This window comes from Pristiophorus japonicus, chromosome 14 (genome assembly GCF_044704955.1).
Source record: "Pristiophorus japonicus isolate sPriJap1 chromosome 14, sPriJap1.hap1, whole genome shotgun sequence".
Classification (NCBI taxonomy): Eukaryota; Metazoa; Chordata; class Chondrichthyes; family Pristiophoridae; genus Pristiophorus; species Pristiophorus japonicus.
In genome coordinates, this window is record NC_091990.1 from 83,364,929 (window position 1) to 83,377,727 (window position 12,799).

Below are 12,799 nucleotides of genomic sequence, written 5' to 3' on the forward strand. Positions count from 1 at the left end.
CCAGGATAGCGAACATTCATTGCGAGGATGCGCTGCATGTGATTGTACACCAGCTGCACATTCAGGGAGTGGTGTCTCTTCTGGTTTCGGAATATCTCGGCATTCTCAAATGGTGCTCACAAGGCTAGGTGTGTGCAATCAATGGCTCCTTGCACCCTTGGGAAGCCCGCAATCCTGGCAACCCCACATGACCGCTCATTCTGTTTATCCTTGGTCATTGGGAACGTTATGAACTCTATTTTGCATGTCTACAGAGCCTGTGTCACTTCGAGGATGCAGCAATGTGCAGCAAATTGAGAGATGCTGCACCTGTCCCCTGATGCAGCCTGGAAGGAGCCAGAGGCAAAGAAGGCCAGCGCCACACTGACCTTCACTACGACGAGCAGCGCAGTCCTGGTGCCGATGTGAGGCTACAGGTCTGCCAGTAGGAGATGGCATATCTTTGTCACAACCTCCTTTCAGAAACGTAGCCTTCTGACACACTGCTCCTCCGACAGGTCGAGGTATGAGCGTTGCTCAGTTTTAAAGTATATAATAGTTTTGTATACTTTAAAAAAGTAGACAAAACTATTTTAGAGTCAGGTTGGGGTATAGTCGACAATTCCTTAGTACATTTTTTAAAATCCATTCAAAATCTTTCAAAGTGTACATATTAGTGTCCTTGCACCTGAAAGATCCAGCTTAACTTTTGGAGCCTCCTCAAAGGCCTTCAAATGAGCAAAATTAGCCTAAACTCCCAAAGGTGATTAATTCATCCTGGGGAGGTGGACCGTTTTATGGATGGGGCCAGCTTCTAGAGTGACATTTTCAAAACTAGTACAAAAGATCGTGAAAACTCGAGTTACAATGAAAATTCCACAATACTTTGCGCCGGTACGCCGATATCAGGGGAATTGCCCCGAAAAAAGCAATCGAACGGAAACTCAGGCCATAGAAAGAAGCCATTTTGCTCTATTGTCCTGTGCTAGCTCTCTGAAAGAGCTGTTTATTTAGTGCCATTCTTCTGCCTCTCCCCAAACCCCCACTAAATTATGTTTTTCACTATCTGTCCACTTCCTTTTTAAAACTATTAGATTCTGCTTCTGCCACTGTAGGGCATTCCATGTACCAAAATTCCTCTATATTATAAAAAAAATCTCCTAATCTTGATTCTTTTGGTGATGATCTTAAATATATGCCTTCTAGTTGCTCATTTACCAACTAGTGAAAGTGGTAATTACCTTATTAAAACCCTTCATTTTTAATACTTCTTCAGATCTCCACTCAACCTTCTCTCCTCTAATGAAAACAACCCCAGTTCCTTTAGTTTCTTCTCATCATTATTATGTCACTGAATCACTTTTGTAACCCTTTCCATGGCCTTGACATCATTCCTAAAGTTGAGTGCTACAAAAACAAACTTATACCACAATGACTTTCAATCCATTGGATCGTTCAAATAGCAAATACTTTATCTAAATACTTCATAAATTGCTAAAAACATTAATCCAAAACTTTTCTTACACAGTTCTTTGTTGGCTTCCAAAATGATACTAAACACATCTGATTCACTCGTGTCTTTGTTTTCCCTTTTCAAGCCACCTGTAAATGAATCGAAGGTTAAAATGTCATTTAATTTTATTAATTAATCTCAAATTTTACACTGTTTACACACAACTTGCATTTATATAGTGCCTTTTATGTAGTAAAATGTCCCAAGGTGTTTAAGAGTGTTATCAAACAAATTTCGACAGCGGGCCACATATACTGATATTAGGACAGGGAATCAAAAACATAGTCAAAGTAGGTTTTAAAGAGCTCCTTAAAGGAGAGAGCTAAAGTTAAGCACACACAGCCAAGTGAAGATCTGATGACATCATTGGCACCGCAACTTAAATTTCATAGCAAGTGAGGGGTGGCCTAAGCTTTAGGACTCCCAGCAGATGATCAAGACAGCAACTATCAACTCCCCAAGGTAAGTGACTCTGTTAGCACTTCTTGTGGGCCAGGAAGAGCAGGAGTGCCTCAATGAAGTCTTTAGCTTCCCCAACCCCGATCTCCAACCCCACCCTTCCAGCTCAACCAATCACCGATGTACGTGTGTATCTGGGCGCAAATGTGATGGAAACTCTTGGCCGTGGTCTTTACTGCTCAGTCATTTTTAACTAACACTGAGAACTTTCTATAATTGACAATGGATACAATGTTACACCAATGTCAATAGAAGTATCTTTGAAGAGGAAACAGGCACTGATATTCTAATTTGCACCCATGTAATGTATCCAAGTTTGCTGAGAGGACACAAATAGGCTGCAATGGGATATTGACAGGTTAAATGAGTGCAAGAAGGTGGCAGGTAGAGTATAATGTGGGGAAGTGTGAGGTTTTTCACTTTGCTCGGAATAATAGAAAAACAAGTGACAAGATATTATTAGAACTATTAAATGTTGGTGTTCAGAGGGCTGTGGGTGCCCTTGTACACAAAACAGGGAAAGTTAACATGCAGGTACAGCAAGCAATTAGGAATGCAAATAGTATGTTGGCCTTTATGACAATGGGGTTGGAATACAAGAGTAAGGAAGTCTTGCTGAAATTATACAGGGCTTTTGTGAGAACACACCTTGCGTACTGTGTACAGTTTTGGTCTCCATACCTAAGGAAGGATACACTTGCCTTAGAGCGGGTGCAATGGTGGTTCACAAGGTTGATCCATGGGATGAGAGGGTTGTCCTAGGAGGAGAGATTGAGTAGAATGGGCCTATACTCTCTGGAGTTTGGAAGAATGAGAGGCAATCTTATTGAAACACATAACATTCTGAGAGGTCTTGACGGGGTAGATGCTGAAAAGCTGTTTCCCCTGGCAGGAGAGTCTAGAATTAGGGGACATGGGGCTAGAAATTGTCTCCTTTGTGACTTGCCTTAGCGCCTCCGGGGGGCAATAACAGGGTGCTACCGGCTTTGCGACTGGGCGCGACAAAAGTACCGACACCAGCAAAATTCCCGTCGAGGTTTACGGTGGCGGTAACCCCTAGCGCCACAATCTCTCGGAGATCGTGACGTCATTGTGCTGCGCATCACCCCAGTAGCACCCTGGACCCGAACTTCAGTTATGCCCTTGCAGCATCGCCGGACATCAACACCGGCAGCTGCAGGAGGCATTGTTAGGGAGGCTGGACACTTGGGGAGTGGTATTTAGAGGTAAGGCTGTTTGTGTCCATCAATAAAATGTTTTTACCCCTTAGGTTGTGTTTTGAACATCTTGATGTGCCGCGATTGATCAGCCTGCACTCTGTTTGAGTGCTTGGGGCTGATCATCAGGGGTCGTGGCTGCCATCAGCGATGAGGGACATCGTTGAAATGCAGAGCCTGCAGCAACTGCCCTTCCCATTCAAGGAGGAGGAGCCTCCATTCCAAGCAGCATTGCCCTCAACATTGGGCAGCACTGCACCACTACCTTGTCGACTTTAGCTCTCCTGGAGCACCAAACCGAAAGTTCATGTCGGCGTACCTCACGTAGCATCTGCTGATACTTTTGCACTATAGAAAAGTTATCGCACAAACATGGTGCTGCGCAATTTCTCCCCCATAGTCTCAGGATAGGGGGTTGGCCCTAAGGAGGAATTTCTTCACTTGGAGGTTTACAAATTCTCCACACCAGAGGGCAGTGGATGCTCAGTCGCTGAGTACATTCAAGGCAGAGGTTGATAGATTTTTGGACTCTAAGGGAATCAAAGGATATGGGAATCGGGCTGGAAAGTGGAGTTGAGGTCAAAGACCGGCCATGACCTTATTGAATGGCGGAGCAAGCTCAAGGGGGCTAGTCCTACTCCTGTTTATATTCTTAAGATTTGGGCACAACTGAAAGGAAAAATGGGCACACAGCCAGAATGATGTAAAACATGTCCGTGACCAGATTTAACCAACTCAGAAAACTGAGAGAGGGTGCGTTTTTGAAAAAAACTGCAGCACCTGGTTCCAGAGTGAGATTTTGCCTTTACTACTTTCTGAGAGTATTACTGACTTCTCGACAGCAATAGGAACATTTTAATTGTTGGTATAACTGCTGGCGCATGCTGCAATACTCCTATCTCTGACTGCAGAATAGATATTTCATTAAGAATCCCCTTATATTTTGCATATAAGACAACGAAGACTTAAATGAAGGCTTTCTGGATGACTAATGCAGTGCGGTAGTGGTTATGTTACTGGCCTAGTAATCCAGAGGTCTGGAGTAATAACCCGGAGAACATGAATTCAAATCTCACCATGGCAGTACCTCAATTCAGTTAATAAAATCCGGAATTTAAAACTAGTAATTGTGGAGTATGAATAAAGAGTCTGACCAGATACTGTGAGCTCAAAGTAAAGTGTGACCTTAGTCTTTTATTGCAGGTCTCTAGAGTGCCTCTGCAGCCTGTGAGGCCTCCTTAAGTAACTGTGCTCCCAAGGGATTGTGGGATCCCTTGGGACTCCAGGGGATGAGCCCTCTAGTGGCTGTACAGGTATATACAAGTTTACATATATAACCCGCCTCCCCAAAGTCAACAGTGTAATTATTTACAAGATGAGTCGATCTGGGGCCCTTCTTTCCCTGGTTGATCATCTCGGTGCAAATGCTGGTTTTGGTGAATCGTTTGTTGGGCCCTCGCTGGGCTGCTGTGCAGCGCCTTGCTGGGTTGCCTGGTGTGGTGAGTCCTGCTTGGCTGCTGCGGGTGATGGGTTCTGCTTTGTGGCCAACCACGGTGTCGGTTGCCACTGGTGTGTATGTCAGGGGGTCAAAGAAGGGAGGGTCCAAAGTGGGTTGCTCAGGATAGTCCGTAAATCTGAGTTTGATTTGGTCCAAGTGTTTCCGGTGAATGAGTCCATTTGAAAGTTTGATCCGAAACACCCTGCTCCCCTCTTTGGCCACAATAGTGCCAGGAAGCCACTTGGGACCATGTCCATAATTCAATACAAATACAGGATCATTGATTTCAATTTCGAGTGACACATTTGCGCTACCATGATATGTACTTTGTTGAAGCCACCTGCTCTCTAAGTGTTCATGTAGATCAGGGTGAACTAACGAGAGCCTTGTTTTAAGTGCCCTTTTCATGAGCAGTTCAGCAGGTGGAATCCCAGTGAGCGAGTGGGGTCTCGTGCGGTAGCTAAGCAAAACTAGGCATAGGCGAGTCTGCAGTGAGCCTTCAGTTACCCTCTTCAAGCCCTGCTTGATAGTTTGCACTGCACTCTCTGCCTGACCGTTGGATGCTGGTTTGAACGGGGCAGATGTAACATGTTTGAGCCCGTTACGGGTCATGAACTCTTTGAACTCGGCACTGGTAAAACATGGCCCGTTGTCGCTCACAAGACATCAGGTAGTCCGTGTGTGGCAAACATGGCTCGCAGGCTTTCAGTGCTGCCAGCGGACGTGCTTGTCGACATTATCTCACATACAATCCATTTAGAGTACGTATCTACAACCACAAGGAACATTTTACCCAAAAATGGGCCTGCATAGTCGACATGGACCCTGGACCAAGGTTTGGAAGGCCAAGACCATAAACCTAGTGGCGCCTCCCTGGGTGCATTGCTTAACTGCAAGCATGTGTTACATCTATGCATGCAGGACTCTAAGTCCGCATCGATACCGGGCAACCACACGTGGGATCTGGCTATCGATTTCATAATTACGATGCCTGGGTGAGTACTGTGGAGGTCACTGATGAAAACGTGTCTACCCTTCTTTGGGACAACTACCCGATTGTATAAACATTTCATCTTTGCGCCGCTGGTACGGCTTTATCTCTTCCTGCATTTCCACTGGGACACTGGACCAGCTCCCGTGAAGCACACAATTTTTTACTAGGGATAATAAGGGGTCCTGGCTCATCCAGGTTCTAATCTGTCGGGCTGCGACGGGTGATTGCTCACTCTCAAGTGCTTCAATAACCATGACTAAATCTGCAGGCTGCGCCATTTCCACCCCCGTGGTGGGCAATGTCAGCCTACTAAAAGCATCGATACAATTTTCTGTGCGTGGCCTCTGGCGGATGGCGTAGTTGTATGCAGACAATGGGAGTGCCCATCTCTGGATGCGGGCTGATGCATTCGTATTTATCCCCTTACTCTCGGAAAACAGGGATATTAGTGGCTTATGGTCCGTTTCCAATTCAAATTTTAGCCCAAACAGATATTGATGCATTTTCTTTACCCCATAGACACACGCTAATGCTTTTTTTTCAATCATGCTGTAACCTCTCTCAGACTACTGGATGCATAAGCAACTGGTTGCAATTTCCCAGATTCATTAGCTTGTTGCAATACACACCCGACGTCATACGACGACGCATCACATTCTATACCAAACGCTTACATGGATCATACAACACAAGCAATTTGTTTGAGCACAACAATTTTCTAGCTTTTACAAAGGCATTTTCTTGGCTTTGGCCCCATACCCATTCGTCTCCTTTATGCAGTAAGGCATGCAGTGGTTCTAACAGTGTGCTGAGACCCGGTAAGAAGTTACCAAAGTAGATCAGGAGTCCGAGAAACGACCACAGCTCCGTCACGTTCTGTGGCCTATGTGTTCTCAATTGCCTCCGTATTCGAATCGATAGGCCTGATGCCAACCGCCGTCATTCTTCTCCCCAGGAACTCCACTTCAGGCAGCAGGAAAATACACTTTGAGTATTTCAACCTGAGCCCCAAGCGGTTAAGTCGACTAAGAACCTCCTCCAGGTTCTGCAAATGCTCGACTGTGTCCCGACCTGTAACCAAGATGTCGTCCTGGAAGACCACCATGCGTGGGAACGACTTCAGTAAGCTTTCCATGTTTCTCTGGAATATCGCCGTGGCTGATCGAATTCCAAACAGGCATCTGTTATAAATTAAGAGACCTTTGTGCGTGTTGATGCAGGTGAGGCCCTTCGATGATTCCTCCACCTCCTGCGTCATGTAGGCCGAGGTCAAGTCCAGCTTCGTGAACGTCTTTCCTCCTGCCAGCATAGCAAAAAGGTCATCAGCCTTTGGTAGTGGGTATTGATCCTGCAGGGAGAAATGATTGATGGTTACTTTGTAATCACTACAGATTCTGACGGTGCCGTCTCCCTTGAGGACTGGGACAATCGGACTGGCCCATTCGTTGAATTCGATCGGCGAAATGATGCCCTCTCGTTGCAGTCTGTCCAGCTCAATCTCCACCCTTTCTCTCGTCATGTACGGTACTGCTCTCGCCTTGTGATGGATGGGTCGTGCCCCCGGAATCAGGTGGATCTGCACTTTTGCTCCTTGGAACTTCCCGATGCCTGGTTAGAACAGCGAGGGGAACTTGTTTAAGACCTGGGCACACGAAGTGTCATCAGCAGGCGAGAGTGCTCGGATTTCATCCCAATTCCAGCGTATCTTTCCCAGCTAGCTGCTGCCGAGTAGCATGGGACCATCGCCTGGTACCACCCAGAGTGGTAGCATCGTAGGAGACCTTTACAGTAGCACTGCCGATTATGGGAATCAGTTCCTTTATGTAAGTTCTCAGTTTCGTGTGAATGGGAGTCAAGACTGGCCTTGAGGCCTTTCTGCACTACAATTTTTCAAGTCTTTTTGCTCATAATGAACTGGCCCGCGCCTGTGTCCAGCTCCATTGACACCGGGTGTCCATTTAATTCAACCTTCAGCATTATCGGGGGACACTTTGTGGTAAATGTGTGCACCCCAAATACCTCTGCCTCCTCGGTCTGAGGCTCTGGTTCATCGTGATCCGCCTTGGATCTGTTCACTTCTGCAACATGGTGGTTTGCATGATTAACAGGGTTTGCAGCTCACCTGCACATATGTTGGAGGTGTCCCTTTGTTCCGCAGCCCTTGCAAACATATCCTTTGAAGCACCATGAATGGAAACGATGATCACCCCCCCCCCCGGTGCCAACAAAATGTTAGTGGCCTTGCATTCATCACCCTTGATGGTGGACCCTGAGACATCTGCGGATATGCAGCTGCAGGCAAGTGGGGATTGCCCTGTATGTTGCAATTTGAAAACAACATCACTTTGTTCACAGTACTTGTAGTAGCACTTGTGTGCTGAGAGATTTGCTTAGTATTGTCACTGGTGGCAATGAATGCCTGGGCTTTCGCTATGGCTTTACTCAAGGTTGTGGTCTCTATAGTCAAAAGTTTGCGAAGTATCACTTCATGACCAATGTCAAGTACGAAAAAGTCTGTGAGCATGTGCTCCAAATGTCCTTCAAATTCGCAAGGTCCTGCAAGGCGTCTTAGCTCGGTGACATAACTCGCCACTTCCTGGCCTTCAGACTTTTTGTAGGTGTAGAACCGGTACCTCACCATCAGAACACTTTCCTTCGGGTTCAGATGCTCCAGGATCAGTGTGCACAAATCATCGTACGATTTCTCTGTGGTTTTCGCTGGAGCAAGCAGATTTTTCATGAGGCCATACGTTGGTGCCCTTCGTTTGGCAGCGTTCGCTTCTCCTTCCAGCTTGTTGGCCACGAAGTATTAGTCGAGTCGCCCCACGAAGGTTTCCTAATCATCTCTCTCTGAAAATTTCTCCAGGATGCCCACTGTTCTCTTCATCGTTGAGTTCGTCATCTGTATCTCGTCGCCAGTTGTGGTGTATGAATAAAGAGTCTGAGCAGATACTGTGAGCTCAAAGTAAAGTGTGACCATAGTCTTTTATTGCAGGTCTCCAGAGTGCCTCTCCAGCCTGTGAGGCCTCCTTAAGTACCTGTGCTCCCAAGGGATTGTGGGATCCCTTGGGACTCTAGGGGATGAGCCCTCTGGTGGCTCTACAAGGCATATACAAGCTTACATATATAACAGTAACCATAACACTGTTGGATTGTCATTAAAACCCAATCTGGCCTACCTGTGACGCCAGTCTCACACCCACAAGATTGACTCTTAACTGGCTGAGCAAGCCACTCAGTTGTATCAAACTACTTAACCATGGACTGCAGCCACTCAAGGAGATGGTCCATCACCACCTTCTCAGGGCAACTAAGATGGACAGTAAAGACTAGCTTGCCAGCAACTTTCAGAACCTGAGGAAGAACAGTATAACTATCTGATCATATCCTGCTGGCTACATTTAGTGCCTCTGCAGCAGTCACCTGGATCTTACAGACCAGCAGTGTGTACAGACACTCAGGTTCACCGTGACAACATGCAGGAGTTATGTGACCTGCTGCAGGCGGAATTAGAGCCATGGTGCAGGGCTGACATGACATTGCCAGTCACAGTGAAGGTGGCCTTGGATCTTGAATTTCTTTTTTGGAGGGAGCAGGGCTGGGGTTTCAAGAGGACCAGTCAACAGTAGCCAGTCAGTGCATTGGTGCATTAGAAACATAGAAACATAGAAAATAGGTGCAGGAGCAGGCCATTCAGCCCTTCTAGCCTGCACCGCCATTCAATGAGTTCATGGCTGAACATGAAACTTCAGTACCCCCTTCCTGCTTTCTCGCCATACCCCTTGATCCCCCGAGTAGTAAGGACTTCATCTAACTCCCTTTTGAATATATTTAGTGAATTGGCCTCAACTACTTTCTGTGGTAGAGAATTCCACAGGTTCACCACTCTCTGGGTGAAGAAGTTTCTCCTCATCTCGGTCCTAAATGGCTTACCCCTTATCCTTAGACTGTGACCCCTGGTTCTGGACTTCCCCAACATTGGGAACATTCTTCCTGCATCCAACCTGTCCAAACCCATCAGAATTTTAAACGTTTCTATGAGGTCCCCTCTCACTCTTCTGAACTCCAGTGAATACAAGCCCAGTTGATCCAGTCTTTCTTGATAGGTCAGTCCCGCCATCCCGGGAATCAGTCTGGTGAATCTTCGCTGCACTCCCTCAATAGCAAGAATGTCCTTCCTCAAGTTAGGAGACCAAAACTGAACACAATACTCCAGGTGTGGCCTCACCAAGGCCCTATACAACTGTAGCAACACCTCCCTGCCCCTGTACTCAAATCCCCTCGCTATGAAGGCCAACATGCCATTTGCTTTCTTAACCGCCTGCTGTACCTGCATGCCAACCTTCAATGACTGATGTACCATGACACCCAGATCTCGCTGCACCTTCCCCCTTCCTAATCTGTTACCATTCAGATAATAGTCTGTCTCTCTGTTTTTACCACCAAAGTGGATAACCTCACATTTATCCACATTATACTTCATCTGCCACGCATTTGCCCACTCACCTAACCTATCCAAGTCACTCTGCAGCCTCATAGCATCCTCCTCGCAGCTCACACTGCCACCCAACTTAGTGTCATCCGCAAATTTGGAGATACATTTAATCCCCTCGTCTAAATCATTAATGTACAATGTAAACAGCTGGGGCCCCAGCACAGAACCTTGCGGTACCCCACTAGTCACTGCCTGCCATTCTGAAAAGTACCCAGTTACTCCTACTCTTTGCTTCCTGTCTGACAACCAGTTCTCAATCCACGTCAGCACACTACCCCCAATCCCATGTGCTTTAACTTTGCACATTAATCTCCTGTGTGGGACCTTGTCGAAAGCCTTCTGAAAGTCCAAATATACCACATCAACTGATTCTCCTTTGTCCACTTTACTGGAAACATCCTCAAAAAATTCCAGAAGATTTGTCAAGCATGATCTCCCTTTCACAAATCCATGCTGACTTGGACCTATCATGTCACCATTTTCCAAATGCGCTGCTATGACATCCTTAATAATTGATTCCATCATTTTACCCACTACTGAGGTCAGGCTGACCGGTCTATAATTCTCTGCTTTCTCTCTCCCTCCTTTTTTAAAAAGTGGGGTTACATTGGCTACCCTCCACTCGATAGGAACTGATCCAGAGTCAATGGAATGTTGGAAAATGACTGTCAATGCATCCGCTATTTCCAAAGCCATCTCCTTAAGTACTCTGGGATGCAGTCCATCAGGCCCTGGGATTTATCGGCCTTCAATCTCATCAATTTCCCCAACACAATTTCCCGACTAATAAAGATTTCCCTCAGTTCCTCCTCCTTACTAGACCCTCTGACCCCTTTTATATCCGGAAGGTTGTTTGTGTCCTCCTTAGTGAATACTGAACCAAAGTACTTGTTCAATTGGTCTGCCATTTCTTTGTTCCCCGTTATGACTTCCCCTGATTCTGACTGCAGGGGACCTACGTTTGTCTTTACTAACCTTTTTCTCTTTACATACCTATAGAAACTTTTGCAATCCGCCTTAATGTTCCCTGCAAGCTTCTTCTCATACTCCATTTTCCCTGCCCTAATCAAACCCTTTGTCAAACCCTCCTCTGCTGAGTTCTAAATATCTCCCAGTCCCCAGGTTCGCTGCTATTTCTGGCCAATTTGTATGCCACTTCCTTGGCTTTAATACTATCCCTGATTTCCCTTGATAGCCACGGTTGAGCCACCTTCCCTTTTTTATTTTTACGCTAGACAAGAATGTATAATTGTTGTAATTCATCCATGCGGTCTCTAAATGTCTGCCATTGCCCATCCACAGTCAACCTCTTAAGCATCATTCGCCAATCTATCTTAGCCAATTCACGCCGCATACCTTCAAAGTTACCCTTCTTTAAGTTCTGGACCATGGTCTCTGAATTAACTGTTTCATTCTCCATCCTAATGCAGAATTCCACCATATTATGGTCACTCTTCCCCAAGGGGCCTCGCACAATGAGATTGTTAATTAATCCTCTCTCATTACACAACACCCAGTCTAAGATGGCCTCCCCCCTAGTTGTTTCCTCGACATAGTGATCAATGTGACATTCTTCAAGTGATCAATGTTTTGTTTGCTGGACATAGTGAATTCACTGGGGCCGAAATTCACCTCCACCCGAAATGGCGCGAACCTACCGTTTACAAGTTTTCTGGCCGCCACAATGGTGCGGCGGCCTATTCGGAGAAATTCAGCTCCTCAAACTTTTTTTTCAAGCGGGGCGGAAATGGCCTCATCATGGGTGCGGAAGTGGAGGAGGAGCGATGCGGGCGTCACCAGCGGACCAGAACTGGGGGCGGAACGGAGTCTCCGCCGCTGTCAGTCATCAGCGCCACGTCAATAATGTCATCGCACTGGCACGTCAACACATCTCACCCCTTCAATTAAAGGGGAGAGTCGCTGCGAGCTCTGCAACTTTTTCAGTTAGGTTTACTGGCCCACCAGGGAGGGTTTTGGCTGGGCCAGTGACCTGGCACCCAAGAGGCTGACCTAGCAGTCAGCCGACAAAAAAAATAAAATGGCATTGCCAGCAGCGCCACCTCCACTTTAAGGGCAGCCGCGCCCCCAACCAACAAGGCCCAATAAGGAGTGCACCGAAACAAAAAGCTGTCGGGAGACTTTTGCAGGTGAATTTCCCTCCTGGGGTGGCTCCATTGCGGTGCGCACTCTGATGACGTCTTTAAGACATATCAGGAGCGGGGCAGATTGTCACACCACAACAAAAAGCCCCAAGGTGAATTTAGCGAGTGTCAGCCAGGCCACCGGCGCCCGTGGATGCCGCTTTCAGATGGCGAGAGGCCTTATTGAGAGGCTGAATTTCGGCTCCATCAACTTTTCCATGCAACTAATGAATCAGTAAACACAAATTGGGCACTAACGGGCGAAAACCACGCGGCACCCCCCTGTGTAATTGGCTGGGGGTTTTGCGGAGGTGCAGCACCACACTCCTGCCGGGAGCGCCCTGCTGGGCTGCTGCGGCGATGATGATGTCATCGCCTTGCGCATCGCCCCCTTGCTACCCCGGAAGTAAAAGTGCCCGTGCAAACTATCTTAGTGCCTCGTGATGACAACAGCCTCAACTATCAAGTTGCAGTCGGGAACCAGATGGAGTAGCGCTATTTAA

The 12,799-nt window shown here is 46.9% G+C and overlaps 1 protein-coding gene across 9 annotated transcripts in view; it reads right to left on the reverse strand.

Moving 5' to 3' along the window:
• Window positions 1-12,799, reverse strand: part of LOC139279957 (low choriolytic enzyme-like) — a 630,591-nt gene that overhangs the window by 569,508 nt on the left and 48,284 nt on the right. For all 9 annotated transcript variants that reach the window (XM_070899317.1, XM_070899318.1, XM_070899312.1 and 6 more), the window contains one exon: window positions 1,504-1,581. In XM_070899317.1, coding sequence (XP_070755418.1) covers window positions 1,504-1,581 — 78 coding nt within the window. The remainder of the gene's footprint in view (window positions 1-1,503; window positions 1,582-12,799) is intronic.